A 25,824-nucleotide genomic window follows, 5' to 3' on the forward strand; every position below is an offset into this window, starting at 1 on the left:
TTTCGAGTAAATCCGGGATGAAAGTGTGATATTTTTTTTTCCGCATCCCATTCACAAATCTGATATGGCCATGATGTATGTACATATATGTGACATATTTGCCAAAATATTTTATGATATATGTACATCTATGCAATTATAATATTTGCTTTAAACTAATATTCTGAAATACATGTGCAAACATGTAAAACAAATATTTGATTTTGAAATATATTTCAAAATATATGGAAAAGTAAGTGGTCTAGATATTTGTATTTGACATATATTCAAAAATAATTGTTGAACTATGTAGTTAAGATATTTTTTCTTTACATATGTCAGAATAAATGTGCAAATATGTAGTCTAGATATTTGTTTATAACATATATTTCAGAATAAATGTGCAAACATGTAGTTTAGACATTTGTTTAAATTTTTTTTTTTTACTTGGCAAGTTGGTTAGCACGTCCTTATTATGGGTGGAGTGAGTGCACATCCGTTACACATTGTCTTGACTGGAAAACAACAAGTAAATTTTACCTATAAACTGAAGTGACAATTATTATGCCCAATTATCACAAAAATCCAACCAAATAATCAATTAATCAAGAAAAACATTGTTAGAAAAGTTCATCAACAAAAAACTAAACATTAGTTTGTAAAGATACAATTAAAGAACTTAATGAAAAAAAATTCTGAGAGAGAAAGTCAAAATTATGATCGAGAGGAAACAAGTACAGAAAAAAAGACAACTAAGCAAAGATTCTCATGTATGAAGTTGCTGCGTTGTACGACGGAGTATTAGGGCCACATTGAGAAAAAACGAAAAAAACACAGACTTCAAGAATAAAGTCATAAATCTACGAGGATAAAGTCGTAAATTTACGAGATTAAGTCGTTCATTTTCTACGAGACGAAAAGCCATAACATTACGAGAATAAAGTCGTTCTCGAAGTTTGTGATCTTTTTATTTGTCAATGTGGCCCTAATACTCCGTAAATTTACGAGAATAAAGTTGTACATTTCCTACGAGAAAAAAGTCATAACATTACGAGAATAAAGTCGTAAATTTACGAGAATAAAGTCGTACATTTTCTACGAGAAAAAAAAGCCATAACATTACAAGAATAAAGTCGTCTTCGAAGTTTGTGATTTTTTTTATTTGTCAATGTGGCCCTAATACTCCGTAAATTTACGAGAATAAAGTCGTAAATTTACGAGAATACAGCCGTAAATTTACGAGCATAAGTCGTACATTTCCTACGAGAAAAAAGTCACAACATTACGAGAATAAAGTCGTAAATTTACGAGAATAAAGTCGTACATTTTCTACAAGAAAAAAAAGCCATAACATTACAAGAATAAAGTCGTTCTCGAAGTTTGTGATTTTTTTTATTTGTCAATGTGGCCCTCCGTCGTAGTAGTGTTGTGGAGTGTGCCATCACACTATTGTTTGACGATCTTTGGGCCAAGAGAAATGCTTACTTCCGTTTCCCATCATGCACCGCGGCATCTTTCTCACTCCAGTTGTTACAGTCTATGGTTGTTAGTAGCTAGCTTAGTAGCTTCGGTCTCGGGCGATAGAATAAAACGCCCGGACAGGACAACAAATGTATCCGTTTTTCTAAGCGGAGTTTCGGTCTGAACGGATCAGAGCGACGGAGCCCGGGAGGCCGACAGCGGATGCCGCTCACCACGGCGCGGAGCTCGGCCGGGAGGAGGAGAAACAAGCCGGAGGAGAGGGAGAAGTCTTCTGCTCAGGTAGCTACGGAGAGGAGCAGAGCTAACCTGGCTAGCTAGCATGCTAACAGGCGCTGTAGCGGCGATTTTTGTGTTTTTTTCTGTTTATATCGCAGAGTAACGGGGGTTTAGCGACAGACTGAAGACTGATGGACCAGTTTGATATGATCCGAGCAGAGAGAAGAGAGAAAAAATGTCTTGAGACTGCCTTGTTCTGGCGTTAGCATGCTCGGCTAGCAGCAGTAGATAGATATAATGTCAGATATAATAGGGAGTTCATTCCTGAGGTCTGTGTTGTTTCTGTTTTGTAACGGAAGAAGGAGAAGAAAGGGAAAGGACGAGACAAATCCAAGCATCGTTTGTTTAAAACTGTCAGGGATTGTTTCTTTATGAAGAGCTGAAGGTCTGAGCTAACTTACTTGAAACGCAATGAGGAACAATCAATAAGAAAAAAACAAAAGATGAAGCTCCTCTAGCTCCTCATGGGTCCCTTTAAACCATTTCTTATGAGATTTGTGTGAATAAGAAATATGTCGATGGTAGGGCTCCAAACTGCCGGTGCAAGTAAATTTTTCATCTTCTTGCATCATGTGCAATCCGTAAATTTGCTATTGGTGAAACATGGAATTGGCGACTCAAAAATAATCTGGTATTTGTTATTACGGGTGTCAGGATGAGAATCAGATAATCAGACTTTATTGTCTTGGGCCAGAAAGTGCTGCAGCCGACATGAGACACAATTGCACAAAAACACCTAAACATAAACCACATTTATCAATCCACTACAAACGAATAAGAGGATATTGCACAAATACATTTAGCATATTATTGCACATGAAGGAAGGAACCCCTTTAAACCCAACAGAGGGACAATCAATAAGACAAAAAACAACTATCACTCTGCTGCTCTTAGATTTATCACCGGCAATAGTTACGACACCCATTACTGTAATCAGTACAAGGAAGTATGTTGGTCTTGATGATGGATACCTGGGATGGTCTTCAACTCACACTTAAAATCAACGCTCCTCCATCCTCTATGGTCAGTACAAAAACATAATCTTAAATCAGGGGTCTTCAACGGTTATTGGGCCAAGGACCTCCAAACTGATTGGAAATGGAGAAGGGACCTCCAGCTGTATAAAATTGCACATTTTATATTAAACTGGGCCTAGTAGCAACCATGTATAAACGTAGCTTGTTATTGTGGATTCAATCCAAAGCTACTTGAATAATACACATGTGAAAGGTACAATGAGCCATTTATAAAGAGACCTTGTTAACTGATTAACGCCTGTATTGTTTTGCCTCGTGCTGGCGGACCACTTGTTTACATAGACGCTTGTCTGTCTGACGTCTGCCCGATTTCACGTGAATGCAACATCAAGAATACGTTCAGATATGCAACCGCACCGCTAGATGGGGGGAATTCCTACATATTATACCTTTAAATGACACCTCGTTGCCATTTATACCGGTATTATTATTATTATTCTTTTTTTTTTTCAAACCATACCGCAGACAGACGCACAAATTAAATTTCCATCCCCGGTTTACATACACATAGACACAAAACACAGTCAAGGCATTATGACAATGAAGAACTATTGAATTTTACTGTGTGCATGAAAACTGTGGAAATTGACGTTTTAATTTTAAACATAACTGTGGAAATATAAAAAAAATATAATCTTATAATATTTGTGTGGATAAGAAACAAGGTAATTTGTTCGTTTGATTCAGAGATCAACAAAAACAACTCACGGTCGCTCTCTGCTATTCTCAGGTGATGGCGCCCACGCGTATGAAGCTGCGTGTGCGTCGCCGCGATGTCATTTTTAATAATAAAAAAAAAAAGCAAAACAAAAAACGATTAAAATAAATGCAAATATTTGGTATAGACGACAATTTATGACCTGAATATTTCAGCGGAGCGGAAATAATGTAAGTACTAATGGCAAACAAACACTGCATATCTCCAAAATCAGGCAGGTTTCCAGGATGCCAAGTAGCCTACTCATTTTAATGTAACAATTGCCGATGAGAACTGGTGTCAAAAAGGGACAAAGGAGGAAAAAAAAAATCGATCACGGGTTTTCATGATCGATTACCATTGCGACGAACGAAGCTTCAAATTTTTGGGTCAGCCCTAAATATTTGTGTGAATAAGAAACAAGGTCATTTGTTCGTTTGAGTCAGAGATCAACAACAACAACTCACGGTCGCTCTCTCTGCTCTTCTCACAGGTGATGGCGCCCACGCGTATGAAGCTGCGTGTGTGTCGCCGTGATGTCATTTTTAATAAAAACAAAACAAAAAACGATTAAAATAAACGCAAACATTTGGTATAGACGACAATTTACTTATGTGCTCCCTTATGTGCAGATTTATTAGTTTATTTATTAGTCGGTTATCTTAACCGACTTAGTCTGAAGAAGAGCAGTGCGCTCGAAACGTTACTACTTGTTGATGTGCTAATAAATCTGCACATAAGGGAGCTGAAGTGTTTGAGGCCAGCAACTTTTAAACTGGATGTGCGCGACCTTGTCTACTCTTCTGACAATAATCGTACCAAGAAAATGTATAATCGTGAATAAAAAAAATATAATCTTATAATATTTGTGTGAATAAGAAACAAGGTCATGGTTTGATTCAGAGATCTCAACAACTCACGGTCGCTTTCTCTGCTCTTCTCACAGGTGATGGCGCCCACGCGTATGAAGCTGCGTGTGCGTCGCCGTGATGGCGCGGCTGCTGCTGCTGCTGCTGCTGCGGCGGAGGAGGAAGAGGAGCCGAGGAGTCGAGAGAGCGGCGGGCGTAGCAGCAGCCGGAGGAAAAACACCAACAGCAACAGCAACACCTCAACGACAGCTGCCGCTAACGCCGCTGCTGCTGCTGCTGCTACCGCCGCCGCCGCCTCGCCACCATCATCCTCGGCCTCGGCGCGGGCGGTGGTGGCGGCGGAGGAGACGTCGCCGGACTCGAAGTGTCCGATCTGCCTGGACCGGTTCAACAACCTGGCGTACCTGGACCGCTGCCTGCACCGCTTCTGCTTCCCCTGCATCCAGGAGTGGTCGCACAACAAGGCCGAGTGTCCGCTCTGCAAGCAGCCGTTCGCCTCCATCCTGCACTCGGTCCGCGCCGAGGACGACTTCAAGGAGTACACGCTGCGGCCGCCGCCCGCCAACAGCAGCAGCGTGGCCGCCACTGTCGCCATGGTGGCCGCCATGGCGTCGGCCGCGCGGAGCGACCACCAGATGAGGCTGATGCTGAGGAGGCACCGGGCGGCCGACGGCGGCGGCGGCGAGTCGACGGGGATGGCGGCGACCACGAGGAGGCGGAGGAGGGAGCGGGGAGGACGAAACGGCGGCGGCGCGCGGCGGACGGGCGTGTGGGAGTGGTACCTCGACTCTCCTCCTCTTCCTCTCCCGCATCTTCCTCTCCACGGCGACGTCTCTCCCGTTGCGGTACAGTATTGTTATTCTGTTAGGCCATTTTATTTCTTTAAACTTATTATTATTCTTACGTCTTCCGCTCTTTTTTGTCGTTTAACTCGTTCTTCATACTTTGTGCTTTTTCAACAATTCATATTAGGGATGGGCGACAAATCGACAAAAAATTAGGGATGCACCAAATATTCGGTAGCCGAATATATTTGGCCGAATATTGAAAAAAAAGCAACATTCGGCCTTCGGTGGAATGAGCGCAAAGCAAGGCCGAATATTAAAAAAAAAAAAAAAAGTGTGATAAATACGCGATCGCGTGACGACCGAAACGGCAGCTTAAACCCCAGCTTTATTAGTAAGTGACTCCTACTGCTGGAAAAAAAAAAATGAGGTCGCCTGAAATGTCTAGTAGCCTAATTGATGAATTAAAAAAAATCTGACCAAGAAAGGTTAGGAACCACTGTTTTAAAAGACACTTGGGTTTTTTTGCAATGTACTTGCATAGATCTTTCAGCACTCACAATGGGCCTATATAGGCCTAAATGAAAAACTTTATATAACTTGTTGTGCTTTTTTGATGAGCAACGGCAACTGGAATATTCAAAAACTGTCAGAATAGTCAATAAACATTTACTTTCTTTGAAATTTAAGTTTAAAAAAATATTTTATTTAAAAACTTTATAACCACTTTAGGTATTTGGTATTATTCGGTTATTCGGCCAAGCGTTTTGATTTTATTCGGTATTCGGCTTCGGCCAAAAGATGCCATTCGGTGCACCCCTACAAAAAATCGACACATGCTGTCAAATGAGTCACATGAGTGTCAAAAATGTCGAGGGGGCGGGGCTTGTGGGATTTCCATGTGTAAATTGCATTTTGTCTTTCAATATTTCCTATTCAAATAAACAGCAGAAAGTGCCACTTTTCCCCTAATGAAATAAAATATTTTAAATAAAACAAATACACTTTTTCTAAATGGGATAGCTAGGCTACTTGACCCTCATTCTGCTTCACATGTGATGGGAGCGTGCACGCATGCTGACAGGCGACAGAGTCAAGAGATCAGCTGTCCGGGCTCCCTGCAGTCTAGGTGATGGTGCTGTTGATGACGAGTCCATGGGCAAAACCATCAGCAAAACAGGTGGCTGCAATGGTTGCATTCTTCGTAGAGGACCGCGGACATGCATGGAAGAAGAAAAAAAAAAAAGAAAAGAAACTGAATGCGTGCTGCCTCGTCCGCTCGTGCCGACAGCGGACCAACTGATTAATCCAGGTGTGTCTGACCATTGTTGTGAGGTCAGACACACCTGGATTAATCAATTGGTCCAATAATGTAAGACAGGAAATCAACGAGCTGGCTTATTTCAGGAAGTTGTGGAGCTGTGCATAAAGCCCATTCGACAAAAAGTCGACACATGGGCCTCGACAATCGATTTTCCAAATCCCGTGTCGTTCCCATCCCTAATTCATATATCAAAACGTGCAGCTTTTTCAGGACAATGTATATCTTTTCTATTTTCAACTATTTATACTTTTTTAAATATTTAACTTTTTCTGCAATTTTTGTCCCATAGGACGACGACGACGGTGGCGTGGACGGCGACGTCCTGGAGCAGCAGAGGACGAGAGGCGGCCACAGGGCGGATCTGGCGGAGCGCGGCGTCATATTTGAAGGACTGACCGGCCTCGGCGGCGGCGGCATCGGCGGCGGGTCGGCGGCGCCCAACGACCGGGCGTCGCGGCGGCTCATGACCCGTCTGGCGGCGCGGCAGCGGCTGCAGCGGGAAGGAGGAACCGTGCGGCGGCTGCGGGAGCGGGAGACCGTGGCGTTCCGCCGCGCCCTCTACCGCTGCGGCGTGCGGGTCCGCGTCGGCGGCGTCGCTGCCGGTAACCAGGGGCAACAGCAGCAGCAGCAGCATCGCGACATCACGGCGGAAAGCTTCCGCCGCAACCCCACGCACCTGAACAGACTGCGGCCGTGGCTGCGGCGCGAGCTCACGGTGCTGTACGGCGCCCACGGCACGCTGGTCGACATCGTGCAGCGCATCATCATGGCGCGTCTCGCCCGCCACGGCCTGGAGGACACGCCCACCGTGGAGGAGGAGCTGCGGCCGTTCCTATTGGCTCGCACCGACCACTTCCTGCACGAGCTCGTCAGCTTCGCCCGCTCGCCGCTCAACTTAGAGAGCTACGACCTGCAGGCCGTGTACGAGCCGCCGCCGGCCGCTAACGCCAACGCCGCCGCGGCTCTGGAGCTGGACGGGACGAGCAACAGCCCCTCGGACAGCAGCTCCGTCATCGCCATATCGGAGGAAGAGGAGGAGGAGGAGGAGGACGAGGAGCGTCGGGCGGCGCGAGACGGACGGGTGGCGGCGGCGAGCGGTTTCGATGACGTAATTCAAACTGGAAGCAACCTGAGCCTTTCCGTCTGGGACGACGAAACGCCCGGCCCCTCCTACTCCACCGCCGCCGCCGAGCCTTCGTGTTCGATCGCCTCGCTGTCGTTCGGCGCCGACAATGAGCCGACCAATGACGAGGCAGCAGCGGTGGCGGCGGCGGAGAAGAAGAAGCGCGAGGACGACGGAGGAGGAGAAGAGGAGTGTCTGATCGTCGGATACAAGAAGCCGATCGCCGAGCGGACGCCGGAGCTGGTGCAGCTCTCGTCCGACACCGAGGAAGAGGAGGAGGAGAAGAAGGAGAAAACGGAGAAAGAGGAGGTGAAGATGATGTTTTATTTGTTTTATTTGTTCGCCATAATTAATTAATCGTAAAGATTCCTAAATGTGAACATGTGAATTCAACTACTTTTGTCCATTTTTTAACATCGTAAAAACATCAACTGTCTTTTTCTACGGACTGCAACAGTCCGTTGTCATGGATACATGACAACAACTTCCATTCATACCAGTCATACACGGAGTGATAGCCTACGCTGTGATAAGGCTTTAGAATAGTAGCCGGTCATTATAGACCGAATCGCCTTGTTGTTAACAATTACTTCCGGGTAGAAAACCAGCACGTAATTTAAATGAGAACAGTAGTAATGAACGAGAGTTTAGCTATATATCATATTTTTTACGCCCTATCACCGTTTAGACAAATCTGAAATGATTGAAGAAACATGACTCTTTCTCTGTGTGTATTTTGTGTTGCTATGTTTCGGGGAATCACAGTGTCTAGAATCAGGACGTCAGCTGTTAAAACCCTCCCGTTGTGGGACACGACATGAAACTACTCCAGTTAGCTCAGTCATGTTGTAACTCAGATAGCCGCTGGAGAAAATACTTTTTCTTGAACCGTTTATTGAGTCACTGAGTTATTAAAGTTAAACAGGTAGCTAACCGTTAGCCCGGCTAATCTAACGCTAATTACAAAAACGTGCACACAGAAATAGTAATGTTTGTCCAATCATTGGTTTTATAGACTTTACAAACATCAGATTAGTCTAAACGGCGATATAGTGACATGAAAAATGAGATATACTGTATATATATAGCAAAACTCTCGTCCGTCACTATTGTTCGAATGCTGGTTTTCTACCCGGAAGTAGTTGTAAACAACAAGGAGATTCGGTTAACAACCAATCAGATCGCCGGATTTCACCGTTCCGTTTTATAAAGGTGTTTTAAACTGTAATGTTTTCCACATTGAGAAAAGTAACGCAGCATTGACTCAACTTGTCCTCAACTTTTCACCATTGCAGATGGCGGAGAAGCCCCTCCCCCTCCCCTTTTTACCCACAATCCCTCCCTCCACATCCGGCGCCTTCCTCCGAGAGGAGCAGCAGAACGACAAGGCGAAGGAGGCGAACGACGACAACAACAGCGGTGGCGGCGGCGGCGAGGCAGCGGTGGATGAACCCTCCTGCCGCCACACCGGTCGCCACTCTCGTGCACGCTCGTGGTCGGTGAGCTCAGGAAGAAGCCGGGAGTCGTCGATGTCGGTGTGCACGCTCAGCTCGCCGGGCGAACTGCGGCGGGAACGGCCGGAGCGGCGGCGGCGGCGGCAGCAGGAGGAGAGCTGGCTAGACGGGAAGCAGTGCAGCGGCGGCGAGGAGAAGACGACGACGACCAAGACGAAGAAGACGAAGAAAAAGAAGACGACGAGGCGGAAAGGAGGAGAGAGGAGCGGCGTCTTGTACAACCCGAACCGCTCCATTTATCCCGCCATGATGCGCCGCCGCCGCTCCCACTCGTCCCCGTCGCCGTGTTACTCCAGCGTCGAGTCCGGTTCGCCGCCGCTGCCGAGCCCGCTGGACTCGAGCTGGGAATACCACTGCCCGTCCTTCGCCTCCTCCCTCTCCTCGCCATCCCGCTCCTCCTCTAACTCCTCCTCCTCCGCCTCCATCTCCTCCTCGCCGCTGTGCTCCTCCTCGCCGCAGCCGCCACCGCAGACGCCGCCGACGCCATCGTCGCTCTCGCCAACGGGCAACGGCGGCGGCGGCGGTAACCACCACAAGGAGAAACCGGGCGGGAAAAGAAAGTACAAGAGTCGGCATCTGGACAGCCACGACAAGGACCCGACGTGGAGGCCGAGCAGCGGCGCCACGACGACGACGACGGCGACGCAGCGCAAGGAGAAGAGGAGGGAGAGGGGGGAGAAGGAGAAGGAGAAGAGGAGGAGGAGGAGGAGAGGAAGAGATGGAGGGAGGAAGAAGGAGCGACACAGGAGGGAGAGTAGTTACTGTGGCGAGAGGTGAGAGGATTCATTCATTCAGTGTTTTCTTTTACTTTCTCTTCTCTGCTCCGTTACTCATCATTGCCACTTTCTGTTTGATGGATAGATAGATAGATAGATAGATAGATAGATAGATAGATAGATAGATAGATAGATAGATAGATAGATAGTTTATTTGTTTGTTAATTTAACGAGTGAAGTAACAATCGGCAAGGCAAAAAACAAAACATTTGTCAGTAAAAAAACAACATAAAAACAGACAATTGAGAAAATTTTCTAAAGGTATAATGTGTAGGAATTCCCCCCATCTAGCGGTGCGGTTGCATATCTGAACGTATTCTTGATGTTGCATTCACGTGAAATCGGGCAGACGTCAGACAGACAACAGATGCTGCATGTAACAAGATAAACAGCAAGAAATGAAAAAAACAACAACATAAAAACAGACAATTTTTAAATAAAACCCAAACAAGAATAAAAGAAAGTACAGAAAAAAGAGAGAAAAAGAATATATAATAAAATAAATCCTAGACTAAAATGGAGCATAAAATATGATTTTGCAGCATGAAATGCTGATTTGTATTAAAACAATCAAAGAGAGGACTTAGAGTGCAAATCCATGATTAAGATTTCAAGTTCTTTAAAAGAGCTCAACATGAAAAGAGAAATGTTTTTAACCTGGATTAAAAAGTGCTTACAGTTGGGGCTGATTTCAGTTCTGCTGGTAGTTTGTTGTGTGCAGCATAACAACTAGCTAAATGCTGCTTCACTGTGTCTAGTTTGAACTCTGTGCTCCACTATCTGACAATAAGCAAACAATAAGGTCAAATTTCATGAACAAGTGAATTTCGTCAAAGGTTAAACGATTGATTGGTTGATTTTTTTCAAACCACAAATCCTCATTTCCCCATGTTTTTCTCTCTCTCTCTCTCTCTCTCTCTACGTTTTGTCCAGCAGTGGGAAGAGATCCAGAGAAGACCGGAGTCCCAGCGTGGAGATCATCTACGAGGGAACCATCTCGCCATGCGACGCCACACAACCACCCGCCCGCAAACGACGCAGGAAACGCCACCGCAAGACGCCGCACAACAGGTATAACAACATTTTATGCAGTAAAACATTAAAAAAAACAACTACTGATCAGTTTGTGATGACTTGACTTGGAATCAAGCATGGCCATAATTTACTGTTGAGACTTCTGCAGTTGTTAAAACATCCAGCAGGGGGCAGTCAACCACCAAGAAGAGGAAAAACACTACACCACTACATAATTAATTCATTACAGAGCTTCTTTTTTTTCTCAAGTATTTTAGTATCGGATAAAAAAGATTTTGATATCTTGATAATGATTTACTGTCACCTCATCTCACAGTTAGTGTTAAAATGTCTTTATTCAGCAAGAACTGGCTGTTTTGGGTCTTGATTGGATGAATGTCAAGAGATTCAAGGTTATTAAAACTTTATTAACTCGCCGTCTTTGCTTCTGTCTGCTTCAGTTCTCCGGTCATCATCACCCTCGATAGCGACAGCAGCCACGACGATGTCAACAACAAAAACATCAGCAGCGGCAGCAGCAGTCCGCTCAGCAGCCAGCAAACCGTCGATTTCTCTGACCTTCCTCCTCTCCCGCTGGTGCATTCTGCCGGCGTGGGCGGGGCTTTGGACGGCGAAATCGGCGAGCTTCCCGTCGATATCCTGGACCGGGGATCTGACGGGTCGGAGACCGAGCCGGCGGGGCGGTCGGGTGGTCCCATCGCCATCGATAACAGCGACAACAGCGACGACGTGGACGTTGAAAACATCGAAGAGAGCGATTCGCTGCTGGCGTGGAGCGATGAGAAAGGGCGGTCCTCTAGCTCGCAAGGACCAACAACCAGAGAGGTCGATACAAAGACGACCACTGATAATAATCCAAGAGAAGCGGGGAGCGTTTCTTCCCAAGTATCAACCTCGGACAGCTGTCTGCTAGCAACCATCCTCAACGATCTGAAGGATATTTCTGCGCCCAAATGTGACCCTCCTTTGAACTTTGAGGACCGTTACTCGCCCGACACACAAAGGAAAAAGCGTTTTCAGGACCCGTGTGAGGCGCTCGGCCGGGCTCGATCAAACCAGAGCGCCTGGTTGGCCGAAATGAGAAATTCTGTTGCCGATTTGCCCGACAAAGAGCGACACTCGAATGATGTCAGGGGTAAGAAGAATCAGAGGTCAACCCCTTCGCCGCCGCCTCCTTCTTCTCTTCGGCAGCTGATGAAGGAGCGCCATGTGAGGCGGGACGGCGTGGACATACCGCCGCTCCTGAAGAAGGCCAGTCCCGTTCGATCACACAACAGAAACACTCCGCCCCCGTTGAAACACAAAGACGCTGGGAGTCCACGCCGTTCGCCCGCTGGCCTTCCCTCGCCTCACGCCTCCATTGACATCGACCCAGTTGGTGTAAATAATCCCATTGACCTCAATCCGAATCGCCCCGTCGATTCCCCTTTGTGTCCCGAGATGCCCAAAGATCACCAGGCCATCCCGCCCATTTCGACGCTCAAGAAGCCTTTCGTGAGCGCTTTAGCTAGCTCTACTACTAGCAGCTCTAACAAGGCTTCTTCTTCTTCTTCCTGTCGTTTAGCAACCGTTGACTCTCATCTCGCCGATCCTTCTCAAGTCAGAGCATTAACCGCTGAGATTTATTCCACGAGTCACAATTCGACTCCCATTGATATCGATTCATCATCTTCTGGGTCTGGAAACACTCACACCAGAAGTGCAGATCGGTCACCATCACATCTGGATTTCATGAATTCTCTTCGTCACTCTTCTTCTAAGTTACATTCCAGCAGTCGCGATGGCACGAAGGAAACGCCTTCTGGTGGCGTCGGTCGATCTTCACCACCCGTTAACTTGCATCCTGTGAATCCCATCCCATCTCATTTTGATTTCCATTCGGCCGAGACTGGCTGGTCCAAAGAGAAACGAGCTCGGACTGACTCTACCTCCGGAGGTTACGGGAATGAGACTTTAATCCTGAATTCCTGTCAGGCAGCACCTGTTAACCTCCATCTTTCCAGCGGTGTTTCTGCTGGAAGCACGCCGGCGGGTAGTGGTGTTTTCTCAGGAGTCAATTCTAACGACATTTCACCCTTCGATTCCAGGACTCAATATCCATTCTCGCCCGTCGACTCCCTCTCTTCCAGTAAAAGAGAATACCCGTCACAAAGGCTTATGTTTAACTCTGTGCCAACAACAGCTACCAACGACTTGCATCCTCAAAGTCACAAATCTACTTCCCTTGACCTTCTTCACTCTTCCAGCGCAGCTTCAGAAGGACCGACCGATGCCAACGCATCGATAGTCAATCACAAGGATAGATCGCCTCATGGTCACCACCAGCCACCCATTAATTCTTCTTCGCGTATTGTCAACGCAATGTTCGACGGACTCTCAACCAACCACACAGCCTTACCCCCTTCTTCCACGCCACACAGGAAGTGCAGTTCCCGAACCGAACCGACCGTTGACTTCCACTCGGACTTGAAACGTCACAACCACTTTGACCCCGGCGCCACTGACACTAACTCCAAACACAACAGCGCCACAGACTCTCAGTGTGAATCTACTACTAAGCCACCCGTCGGCGCTCACTCCAAAAGCTCTCGGAGAGACTTCCAGCTGCACGCAGACAATCACATGACGCCTTTCTCCGAGTCCAACGAGAACCAGTCGGACTTGCAGTCGCCCATTGATGAACGTTCGACCAGCAGTGTTTTTGCCACACACACACATTCAGCCACGTAGGACACACAAAGAAAAGAAAAGTGAATAAGTGTTGAAGATGTAAAGAAAGAACACTTTATTATTATTTTTTTTTATCTGTCTATTTTTGTTTAATTGTTTTTATGATTGATTGTGTTTAATTTGAAATTTACCCCCTTTCTGCCCATTTCATCTTGGTGGTTAAGTTTGCACCACTGTCAGCCAACTATTATTTTTTTTACATGAGATTTGTTTTCCATGGGGCTGGGAAAAAGAGAAACTTCAATGAATACATTTGATATTGGTATTGATAAATGGTTTTAATTTAAAATATTTATATTTATAAATATAATTGTGGATTTAATAACCGTTTCAACGAGTGGAGAGGTAAAATTTAGTCTTCACAACTTAACTAGAATTAATTTGTTATCCTCACAATAAGTGATAACTGACTGGTCCCAGCCCCAGATGATGCACAAGTCACATGAAAATATTTAAGCTCACCTTAAAGCAAGCATAGAGGTTGTGTCTCTTGCCATTTTTCACCAGTCTCTCGGGAAACATTAAGCCACGCTACCCCCTGCCAGTCATTCACAGCTCAGTCTCATGTTGTATAAAACAGTAGTAGTCTGAAATGAAATGGGGCATTTTAAGTTAAAGTGATATAAATATAATAATTTGAGGACAAGGTTAAAAAGAAAACATCTGCTGACATTAAGTTTGACACGCTAAGAAATATCCTCGAATAATCATGAGACAAAGCTACAGCTTCACCCTGGTCTGGTCATCATGTAAATGAGTGAATATGTGTGTTTACATGTTCTGTAGGAAAAACCTAACGGGGTAAAAGACTCCTGAATAAAGGTTTGGTCAGAAAGTCAGATGGTGTTTTGGTTCCTTGAGTCTCTTGAAGCTACAAAATGTGAAAAAAATTATCTACTCTCATGTCGACTAAGAGCTGGGAGAATTTTCAGAATCCTCCGTGGCTTAGCAGTGCATGTCCATATAATGGTTGCAAATGGATACCAACTGTCTTCGTAACAAAAAGACACACCAAAAAACATCCAAATACCTCCATGCTGCTCGTATGTAATATCCGTCTTGTATTGAAGCCCCGAAATGCGAAATTGTCCCGAAAAAATTTTCAAGTCTATATTTCAAGCTTGTTTTTAGCGGAAGCTTCTCGAAGCTCCTCTTCCCGGTTCGTCAAATTTGGACGAACTGGGAAGAGGAGCTTCCACTACAAACAAGCTTGAAAAATAGACTTATTTAATTTTTTTCGGGACAATTTTGCATTTTGGGGCTTCAATACAAGACGGACATTACATACGAGCAGCATGGAGGTATTTGGATGTTTTTTGGTGTGTCTTTTTGTTACGAAGACAGTTGGTATCAATTTGCAACCGTTATATGGACATGCACTGCTACGCCGAGAAGCCACAGATAACTCTAAAACTTCTCCCAGCCCTTAGTCGACATGAGGGTGAGTAGATAATGAGTGAAATTTCAATCTTGGGTGAACTATTGCTTTGAGGATTTTAAGTACAGTTGGGGCTTCTCACCACCAGATGGAGCCCACAGAGCCCTTGGGGCGCGAAGCCTTCACTTCCCCTCTTCTCCTCCTCCTCCACATCCTTCACTTTGTCGCCTCCTGCGCTGCGACTCTGTCACCTCCTCTCCTCTCGCCCACGGAGGAGGGAAAATGAGGAGGGATAATGAGTCTCTGGGGAGCGACAGGGAGGCGCTCCCACACTAATTAAGACTATCAGGGTCCGATTAAATGGCTGTTAAACACACACGGTCTGTGGTGGATCAGTGCCAAGTCCTGACTCCGGTCAGATTAAGTGAAAGAGAGAACGTAGGAGGTTGGAAACAGCGGATGGTATGAAAATGATAATACAAGGGAAGACCAGAAAAAGGCAACGAATGATAAAACGCAAAACTAAACCTAGAAAAAAAAAAAAGCAGTAGATTGTCAGAGCAGAATGGGCAGATTGACTGGAGCTGAAGGCTACAGTCGCTTAGATAACCACTCGTCACAACTAGTGAGACAAGAGTGAAAAACAAAACTTGAGGTAGATGGTCTACAACAGCAGAGACAACATCACCAAGGACAGAAATCTCACCACCAAAGCTGGACGGTTGAAGATTGATTGATCTGGGCTTCTGCTGATAGTAGAGTCAGAATTTGAACAACACAACCTTCCTTGTGTGAACAGCACAAGGTGTTTTTTTTTTCTTCTTAATACCAATCAATTATGGTCTGAATGCCATATTCATCCCTTTATGACTATGATTCACCATCTTCCTGCAGGATCAACTCCATGTCGCAAAGCTATAGTCGCCTCAAACTTGGCTTTATCTTCTTATTCAAGAGGCAGTTAGGCTGTTTGTCACTAATTAGGCCTATACAGAAAATACATTTCCCTAATAAAACCATTTCCATATAATCCAGTTAGAACTCCCGTGTTATTGATTTAATATCTAAAACTTAATTTTTCATGTATGGTTAATAGTAGAAAAAGAATTACCCTGACTAAAACACTAAATGTTACACTTAAAGTGAACACTCTCCATATTACGAATAATTACTATGATTAGTAAATTGCATTTTGGCAGAAATGTATATTATTAAAACAAGAGGACCCTTACATTATTAAACCTAACCCTTTATCCTCTTTAGCTTGCTCTCTGCGGTGTTTCTGAAACTTTTTTCATCTGCTTTCGGTTGGTTCTTTGTTTGTTTGTTTGATTTAATTGAACCTGTTTATCTGCAGATTTATGACACAGTACGATAAACATCAATCATTTACGTCACAGCTGTTTGTGTCAAAATTAATGGCTTGAAACTCTCTCTGCTGAGAGAAAAGTGCCACCTCCACCTCCTCCCTCCCCGCCGCCCCGCTTTTCTTTTCGCTCAGGCCACGCCCACATTCTAGAACACTGGTGGTGGGCCATTGTTAGCGCTGTTGCCAGGCAACACGGCGCACCGTCGTCAGGGACAACCAGCCTTTCTGTCTTTCTCACCCCCCCCCCCTCTCTCTCTCTGATAGCAACACCATTACTGAGATGACAAGCCCACACACACACATACATACACACACACACACAGCTTCCATCTTGTGGCAGCAGTCGCAGAAACATTTCACACAAACACACTAAAACATATTGTTCATTTTCATGCCCCCCCATCCCCCCTCTTTCTCTCTCTCTCACAGACACACACACATACACACACATCATTATACACAGTATTGTATGATGCAATCACCTGACATCCATATTCCTCCACTGTGTGTGTCACACTCTCGCAGCTAATCTTTGAAATGCTTTATTATAATTCAGCACATGAGGAGGTCACAGAGACAGAATACATGAGGAGCGGGACAGACACACAAAACCAACGTCCCCCTATCCCACAACACCTCACCCCTCCCCAATACCCTTTTTGAAAAAGGGGACGTTTGATTTTAGTTCCCACAAAGAGGTTGCGGGACATCTTCCTCATGATACTCAGAAACTGAAATAAACTAAATGAAAATATAACAAAAACAATATTTCCAACATGTCCGTGAGAAAGTTTGACACGATGAAGCGTCCGTGGATCAAAGACGCCATTGGGATTCGTTTCGTAAGTAGTAACAGAAATGATGGCATAATGGCGGTCCATTGTATGTGGATATATTGACATTGCTGTAAAAAAAAAAAATGCAGACATCACTTAACAGTTTCCACTGGGACTATTTTTTTTGGCAGTTCCAGCAAAAACTTTACAACAAGGTCTATGGATAGCGAATATTTCACCACCATTAGGGGGAGCAAGGTTACTGATGTTAATTTTAATCCACAATATTATTTTTCGGAATAAATTTCCTAATTTATGTCCTTCCTTTGTTTTGCAACTTTGTTTGGACTGCTTCGTTCTTCAAATTGTAGCGGCATAACATATTTTATCTCTCTTTGCTCTGGCCGTCCACACTTTTCAAGTTCCGAAATTATTGGGAATGCTGCTGGACCCGTTCTGGGGGTTGTGTTGTGGTTTGGACGGACAGAAACCAGGACCATTGGAAACGATGGAAACGCTGATGGCGGCTCCTAACTGTGTCCGGCTTGCTGCCAAAAGACACTGGCTCACAGTGAAAATGAGTAACTCCTTGTCACTTTTGACGTCCTCGCTACAGGTGCAGTTAGGTGTTGCTTGCTAATATTAAATTTCTGCAGTTTTGTGCAAGTACCATATGAATTGCTACGACTGAGATTGTGAGTGCAAAGTTAGCACAAGCATCTGCGACCAACATCCATCCCATCAAGCTAATGGGAATCCGGAGAATGTCCATGCAGCTGCACATTCAGACAGCTGTCAGTTTGATTACGCCCAACCACGGAGACGATGTCTGGGCAGAGGCAGCTGACGACAATCAAAACATGTTTAGTCTTTTTAGTCATTTGAAAAGTGTGCTCAATTTTATTTGTGACTGTTTTTGCACCGATCCCAATCTCAGATTGATCTGATATCGTCCTGTTCACAGCATGAATATATAATTCTTGACTTTCTCCAGACGCCCACGTGTCTGATGAAACACATACCTGTCAGCAGAAGATTCCTCAACATTCATCATCACGCAAACATTTAAAAATCATATGAAATATCCTCAAACTGAACTTGTCTCAAGAAAGTTGTGCATTCACTGCGGCAATTTGTCCTGTAAGAGAAATCAAATTTGGACAAGATGTCTTTGTACATGTTAAAAAGAAAACATGTCGGTTTTTCATATCAAAATCAGACACACAGACGTGTTGGAAATGACATGTATTGTTTGTGTGGAATGTTCGGATCTGATCTCTTACAGTTCAGTTCGGTTCCCTTTAGTCCCAGGGTTCAGCTCAGAACCTCAGAGCATCCCAGATAATCCACAGGTTTCCACAGGTGAGTTCCCGCGCTGCAGTAAATCTGCAGGTGGTTTTTCTCTTGCTGTTTCCTGGTGGTTGTCATGTGGTACAATCTGCACTGAAACAGAGAAACTGGTTCTGAACTCTCTTCAACGTCAGTGAGGGTTTTCACAGATATAGACTTTTTGAAATCTGAATGTTTAGGACTGGCGGTGCCAATTGAGAGCCAATATTATATATATGTTATAAACCTTCTACTGCCACTTTTTTTTTGTGCAAATACAAAAATACAAGTGAGTTTTCAGTCTTGCTGGAGTTCGTATAAAACCAAATGGAAGTGTGACTGCGCCCTGAGAACTTTCCAGTAAAATCCAGACAGATAAAATAAATCCGAGACGTTTAACTTCTCCTTTAGGCAGTGTAGTAAACCAGGAAATGAAAAAACAAAACCTAAAACACCAGATTATATGAGGAGCAGAGAGTTGAGAAACAGATTGTGTCGTACCAGCATGAACACAGCCCAGTAAAAATCAATCAAGGTGCCTTTAAAGTTCTTGAGGAGGAGGTAGACAGAAGAGACAGATAACAGTGATGTGGTAATTGTAGTCCTACTACGGTAAGCTTGTAGTCCTTAATAACAGTCCTGGATCGCTTCCTGCTGAGGTCAGTTTGTACTCCCTCTGTGGTGAAGTTTGTCCTTTGAGGTTAACTTGTCATCCGATTTTGGTCAAACTGAAACCGATTCTAAGGTTGAGGCCTGAATCTTCCTGGTTTGGCTACAATGGGGGTGGGTGGTTTGCTAGTTGGAGGAAGAGGAGGAGGAAGAGGAAGGAGGAGACAGTTTGATCACACACGATGAAGGTTGTTGGAGAGAAAGTGTTCAAGGAGTTTTATTGATAAAAGTAGGATGTCTATGATTGGTTTGCAGTCATTTTGGATTATTCCCAGATTTTCCTCTCAAAAATTGCTTAAAAGTCCTAACTAAACTTGGGTTTTGATGTGAGCGCCATCTACAGGTTAGAAACGGGTGATTAGTGGCAGTGCCCTGATCAAGGTGTCCTTTAACACTGAGAAATTGCTGTGATTCATCAGTCTCGTCACTACAGTACTTATATTAACTGAAATGTTGATTGAATATGCATCTGACATGTTGAAATAACAGCTGCAGATACGAAATCTGACATTATTTTTTCACGAGCCACTTGCTCAAAACTATCAAGTTTAACAGCATAAATTATTGATCTTATATAAATTAAAGTTTGACTGGGGACCTAACGAGATGCAGTCAGCCAGAGAGAGAGAAGTTTTATCACACTCGCTGGTGTTATACAATACAGAGTGTTGGGAGATGCTCACAATGATTATTGGAGCAGAACAGAAAGGATCATGGGATCTTGGTTGGCATTGGTTTTCCCAGTAGTGATCTGTACGATTGCTCAGGATGTCTCTAGTTATTATGGTATCTAACATGACATGAATACGTCCAGCTGGGTAAAGGCTGCGTAACCTGACTGGTCACACAAGCAATTACACTGAATACTTTGCTGCAGTCATTTGGTACTGGGTCCCAGTCTTTATTGTATTGATTGGTCAACTGTTCTTCTAACCACAGACCTTCTTTAATGTAACGAATCAATGATCAATAAAATATTCCTGAATAACGCTATCTTTCTGTGTCTTTATCTATCAAAGCCAGAATGGAAGCTGTAGCTCGCTAGCATCCGGACAACCAGTTTGTGTTTAAGAGCTGCAAATTTACCTGAAAACAAGTTCAGGACAAAGATTGTCTGCATTGGCCAGTTCCTCTCGCTTGTGACCGAACTGTCCCCTCGTCTTGTCTCCTCCCAGCTGCGTCCCTCTTCCAGCTGAGGTGGGACTTAAATTGTGGTCCACACAGTATGAAATTGTAATCCTGTTGCAAAATATCTGGTTCTTTTCCATAAGTTCAAGTCATTTGTTTACTTAAGATTTGTTGTCCATTTGTGACAGTGACTTTCTCTTTTGGCTTCTGGCTGCAACAAGGTTGGTGAAGGGACAGCTAGAAGAACCATCGAAACGCCTCACCGGTCGGGACGGAGGGGGGCCGCTAAGGAGAAGAGACAAAAAGAGAAGTCAGAGAGAAGTGGGTCTTGTTGTGTCTTTGTGATAATGTTGGATTGATGAGTTGGTTTGCTTCTCCACAGATCTCTGGCTAGGCCCATATACCAGCACATCTGGGCACAGTCTGGCTTTTATCCTGTGGTTCTAACTGACAGCCGGAAGATTTTTTTTATTTTTATTTAAATTAGCCGTGATGTGGAAGTAACAACTGACAATGAAGCCGTATATGGGCCAGATTCAAGCCAAGGTGTTTTCTGGTCTTATCTTTTTCTTAGAAACATCAATATCACCAAAGTCTCAGCTCATTTGCTCAATATTTGGATTGTCTGGGAGTTTTGGGTGGAGTCAGACACCGCCAATATGGCATTGGCAGGAGCAGCTGATACTCATCATCTTTATGATGTGCAGGTCCACTACAGCTAGGGCTGCTGGGTAATCTGTGCATCTGAGCATCAGGGTTGTGGCTAGATGGTGTACATGAGCTGCAGGAAGTGACGTAGAATCTTACCAAATCTCGTCGAGAACTCCCGACTGGTTAAGTTTAGTAAAACTGACATACAGGTGTAAAATACGGGGGAAAAAAGCAAAAAAGTATGTGAAGCCATTGGTTGGGTTTAGGCACAGCTAAGTAAAGATTGCATGTTTTCTAGGACGTCACTTCCTGCAGCTCATGTACGCCGTCTAGCAATAACTGAGCATCAGACATGAAGATTTTTAAGTTTCATATGCTCGATACTGAACAGGTTTCTAGGTTTTCAGTGGAGAATGTTTAAAAGCTACATCGGGATTGATCTGGATTTCACTTTGAAGTCGGTCGGTCAGTTTGTTGTGGACTAATATCCTGTCAGAGGAGACAAGGTGTCCTAAAAAACACCAAAGAGACTTTGCTGCTCATTTCACAAAGTAAACTTTCTGATTGGCTCAGAGTCTGTCGGGTCGACATCAAAGAGGACGGAAGAGGGATGAGGCAAGAGTGTGAAACCACCTGCAAACACACACATACACACACACACACACCAGGCACTGTCTGATGCATTCAGATACAAATATTCACATACATTCTAACACACACTCTCTCTCTCACACACACACACACACACACACACACACACACTGCTGTCACTTGCTGTTAGCCTCCACAGGTTCAATTAGCGTGTAATTGAGGAAGATTACGGCTGCTAATTCACTGTCTTACTAAAACACATACACACACACACACTTCCTTGCTAGTGTGTGTGTGTCGATGGCGAGGGAATAATTAGTGATAGTTTGTGGAAATTCCCACAGAAAGAAGTGTGCGTGTGTGTGTGTGTGTGTGAGAGAGATATATAGAGTCATCAGTAAGGTCGAATGCTGGTGTCAATGAATTATTGATCGCCACTAATTCTTACTGCACTCGCTCACACGCAGACACACACACACTTTCTCTCTCTCTCACACACACACACACACACAGAGTAGTAGATCACATAAATATTCTCCTTTTCCTCTCTCTCTCCGCAGCTCGCTTTATCACTTTGAATCAGTGGGGAGTTTGGTGTGTGTGCGCGCGTGTGTATGTGTGTGCATTGGCGGTCTGCCAGACCTCAGCAGGGACCGAGCTCTCGCTTTTCACCACCCACCATCTGCACAGGACTCAAACACACACACACACACACACACTCTATCAGCAGGGTGAGCGATGCCTTCCAGCTCATGTCTCGCTGGCAGTGATCTGGGTTAAGCGAGCCAGCCAGGACACACACACACAGTCGCGTGCCTGTACATGCATCTGTGTGTGTGTGACTAAGACACACGCACACACACAGACACACAATATGGTCAAATGTTTACAGAAAAGATTAAATATGACAAAAATGTACTAACTGCTCCATTCGGTCCCCATGTGTTTAAAGGGATAGTTCAACGTTTTGGCAAACTGGCCATTGCCGTAATCCCTATAGTCATAGCAATAGGTTTGTTACCTTTATTTGTTGGTGCAAGCTATTTTTAGAACGGCGGAGCAGAGCCATGAGCTGCTCAGAGCTACGCTACGGAGGCTCATGGGATTTCTTGGTTTCCCTCATCAAACTCATCAAATACACAATCCAACAACCACCATGCTATGAGATAATAACAGAACGTTACCAGACAGAATTGTGTTGAGGTAAATACAGAGACTACTTGCTGAAAAACTGTCCCTGAAGGCAACGTGCATCAGCAGTTTTGCATGAATTACAATTACTCAAAAACAACTCAGTCTCGTAATGTTGCGCTATTATCTCATAGCATGGTGAATGTGCAGGTCACAACTTGTCCATGAGAGCGTTTTGGAGTTGTTGGATTGTGTATTTGATGAGTTTGATGAGGGGAAACCAAGAAATCCCACGAGCCTCCGTAGCGTAGCTCTGAGCAGCTCGCAGCTCTGCTCCGCCGTTCTAAAAACAGCTTGCACCAACAATTAAAGGTAACGAACCTACTCCTAAAACTATGGGGATTTTGGCAATGGGCCAATTTGCCAAAATGTTGAATTATCCCTTTAAGTGTGTGTGTGTGTGTGTGTGTGTGTCCTCACCTCCAACACCCCCCCTCCTCCCCCTGGTTTCTTCTTCAGCTCTTCACACTTCCTGAACTTGCAGATCTGGTGACCCGTCTTCCTGTTGCGGCAGGACGAGCAGACGCCACAGTTGATCAGCCGCCGGCACGGCCCGCAAACGCCGCACCGCTTCCTCTTCCTCTTGGCCACCGCGCCTGACGACGAAGACGACGACGACGATAAGGCCACGCCCCCCGCCGTCACCCCCGACGACGAGGGCGAGGAGGAGGGGCAGGGGGAGGAGTTGGCGTGCTGCTGGCAGTCCGTTAGCGCCCGCTGGCCGCCCGTCATCTGGAAGGCGCTGCCGGCGTCAGAGATCCCGCCTCCCGCCGACCCCATCGCCATGACGATGACCCCGGGGGGTAATCCCAGCCCCCCCAGGAAGCTACTACCCATCACCCCTCCGCCATTGCAGCTCCCGCCCTCTGACAGGCCCATCATGTCCGGGTGCGCGTGTCCCTGCTTGTTCATGATACCGCAGTCCGCACTGCCGCCATAACCGGGAAGGAAGTTCCCGTTGCTAGGCGCCATGGGGTGATGGTGTGTTCCCTGCGTGACAGGAAGTGACGAGGGAGCGTGTCCGTGTTTTTCTGCTCCTCCTCCCCCCTCGCTGCTCCCTCCACCTCCCCCCGTCCCTACTCCCGACCCCCCGCCGCCATGGTGCATGCTGGTACTGTGATGATGTGAGGCGGTCATGTGACCCTGCGTTGCCGCGGCGTGGTGATGGTGGTGGTGATGTGTCGGCGCCGTCGCCACAGGTTTGGGCCGGCCCCAGAACATAGCTGCTGGGTGGTTCATATTCATGTTCATGTTCATGTTCTCATGGCAACCCCAGGGTGCTGTCGCCATGGTGCCCAGCCTGGCGGCGCCCGGGGGGAAGATGGGGGTAGCGGCCGCCAAACGGGCCGCCAGCTTGGCGGACTGAGGAAAGTTTGTGACGTTCATGTTCATGTTGACGTTGGTCTTGTAGAAGCTGGCGATGGACGAACGGTAACGGTCCATCTCCGTGGTGTAGTCCAGCATCGGCGCCAGACTCGACACCTGCAACAAGTGCACCACCATCATCATCATCCTGTTATGACCTATACCAATTGACATCAATAAAACATGTGGTATGGTCACATGACAGCTGAGTAGATCTCGGTCAAAACACAGCTGGAGCTGCCTGCTTGGCTTCAGATCCCAGAACAGGTTGTTGAGGACTCTAAGCAATGATGGGTGAAGTAATGCCGTAAACCAGAAACCGGAAAAATCAGACAAACTAGCAGGGTCAGAGTTGTCTCTAATCCATGAAACTTCAACGGGATTAATGAATGTAAATGGAATGACTGTCAAACATCAGAAAACTGTATAACTATTAACTCTTTAATGCATCATGGAGTACGACAAGTAGACATACTATACTTGAATACCAGAAGAATTCAGAATCTTGCATTACCTGGAAAATCTAACCCGTGGTTTTTATACTTTCACCTTAACTCTGCTACATTTGTACCTTCATTAAATAGCTTCAGAGTCATTGTAATAGTTAAATCAATGACTTGTAACTTGTTCCAGGGAGAATGGAGGCTCTCTGCCTTCCACCTAATGTCTCTTGGCTGAAAACCAACCTTGTAAAATCAGAACCTCGTAACCCGTAATCTCTTGTTTATGACAGATAAGACTACACAAATAAAAATATGGTAACATGTTACATAATAATTAATGTTATCCACCGCTCCATGGATTGATTTCTCACCGGCTTTGTTAAAAACAAATGCACATGGCCAAAAGGACGGTTAGCAACACAGAGGAAAAGAGACCGAACTTGGAGAGTTCCCCTCTAAGGGTTCAAAATATCCGTTTGTTGCTCTGTCACATTTGGTTTCCCAACGTTTTTAAAAGAAAAATTTGTCAATCCCTACAATGTAGCACTCACTTTCATCTCCGTGCTTGGTTTCCACCAGCTCCTGTGGGAAACTTCTCGGTCTTTAGCTGCTTCATGCTCCATTATGATCACCGGCTGCTCTGAGTGTATTACATATCTGATAATATCACCACAGCGACTCACCTGTCCCTGTCCGCCGTAAACATGGTGGTTCGGGTGATGGTGCGAGGGGGCGGAGCTTCTTTGGAGCATCGAGGAGAGGTCGCTCTCCACGCACACGCCGCTCGTCATGCCCGACATGACCTCACACACACTTTTGCGCACACATGCACGCAGGCACGTGCGCACACACACACTCACTCACACTCACAGAGGCTTGCTCACGAAGGAAATTCAGCCAGCTGTTAGTCCTCCTGAGCGGTCGACTTGTTTTGCTCTGCGAACAAAAACAGAGATAAGGATCGTGAAGGCGATGAAGTCTGTTACATTTTGTATCCTTCTACATCAGTGGTGCCCAACCTTTCACAGCTGATGGCCCTCTAGAAAATCTCTAAAATCTTGGCACCATTCATCTGAACTCAAACTATACGGACAAATTTTAATTTCTTGATGATGATGGCCGAACATTCAGAGCACTACCTCTTGACTCTTTTTAATTCCTCCTGTTGCTAACCATTTATACCCTGGTGTTTGCCATGGATGTCAGAAGTCAGATTGGCGACAGGAAGCAAGTACACAAAGTGGTGAACCATCGACTTCCAAGGCTGAAACATAAAACACCAACACAAAAGAACCAGAAACTGCAG

The 25,824-nt window shown here is 45.4% G+C and overlaps 2 protein-coding genes across 4 annotated transcripts; one reads left to right on the plus strand and one right to left on the minus strand.

Moving 5' to 3' along the window:
• The first annotated feature begins 1,512 nt into the window (after nt 1–1,512).
• LOC146968545 (uncharacterized) lies at nt 1,513–14,465 on the plus strand. Its single transcript, XM_085759595.1, has 6 exons — nt 1,513–1,740; nt 4,419–5,186; nt 6,740–7,882; nt 8,869–9,860; nt 10,797–10,934; nt 11,339–14,465. The coding sequence occupies exons 1-6, from the start codon at nt 1,663–1,665 to the stop codon at nt 13,626–13,628; spliced, it is 5,409 nt and encodes a 1,802-aa protein (XP_085615721.1). The 5' UTR covers nt 1,513–1,662; the 3' UTR covers nt 13,629–14,465.
• Nucleotides 14,466–17,531: 3,066 nt separating this feature from the next.
• Nucleotides 17,532–25,468, minus strand: LOC146968546 (uncharacterized). Of its 3 annotated transcripts, none has more exons than XM_085759815.1 (4): nt 25,202–25,468; nt 23,131–24,192; nt 20,439–20,562; nt 17,532–18,594 (listed from the first exon to the last, which is right to left on the minus strand). In XM_085759815.1, exons 1-3 carry the CDS (start codon nt 25,316–25,318, stop codon nt 20,515–20,517), a joined length of 1,227 nt encoding a protein of 408 aa, XP_085615941.1. In that variant the 5' UTR covers nt 25,319–25,468; the 3' UTR covers nt 17,532–18,594; nt 20,439–20,514. The 3 variants fall into 3 exon arrangements, with proteins under 3 accessions (XP_085615941.1, XP_085615940.1, XP_085615939.1); XM_085759814.1 differs by having other exon boundaries at nt 20,236–20,562; XM_085759813.1 differs by having other exon boundaries at nt 17,532–19,275; nt 20,236–20,562.
• Nucleotides 25,469–25,824: the final 356 nt, after the last annotated feature.

Source organism: Trachurus japonicus, chromosome 18 (genome assembly GCF_045865225.1).
Source record: "Trachurus japonicus isolate A0001 chromosome 18, Traja_1.0".
NCBI classification, from domain to species: domain Eukaryota; kingdom Metazoa; phylum Chordata; class Actinopteri; order Carangiformes; family Carangidae; genus Trachurus; species Trachurus japonicus.

What these genes read in the sequence shown, in the direction of transcription:
- LOC146968546 (XM_085759815.1), bottom strand. Translation starts at nt 25,318, where the DNA reads ATGTCGGGCATGACGAGCGGCGTGTGCGTGGAGAGCGACCTCTCCTCG. An exon ending in TTTACGGCGGACAGGGACAG is followed by an intron (nt 24,193 to 25,201) that starts GTGAGTCGCTGT and finishes CACTTGTTGCAG; the next exon opens with GTGTCGAGTCTGGCGCCGAT. An exon ending in GAGGAGGGGGGGTGTTGGAG is followed by an intron (nt 20,563 to 23,130) that starts GTGAGGACACAC and finishes TCTTCTCCTTAG; the next exon opens with CGGCCCCCCTCCGTCCCGAC.
- LOC146968545 (XM_085759595.1), top strand. Translation starts at nt 1,663, where the DNA reads ATGCCGCTCACCACGGCGCGGAGCTCGGCCGGGAGGAGGAGAAACAAG. An exon ending in GCGACGTCTCTCCCGTTGCG is followed by an intron (nt 5,187 to 6,739) that starts GTACAGTATTGT and finishes TTTGTCCCATAG; the next exon opens with GACGACGACGACGGTGGCGT. An exon ending in AGAAAACGGAGAAAGAGGAG is followed by an intron (nt 7,883 to 8,868) that starts GTGAAGATGATG and finishes TCACCATTGCAG; the next exon opens with ATGGCGGAGAAGCCCCTCCC.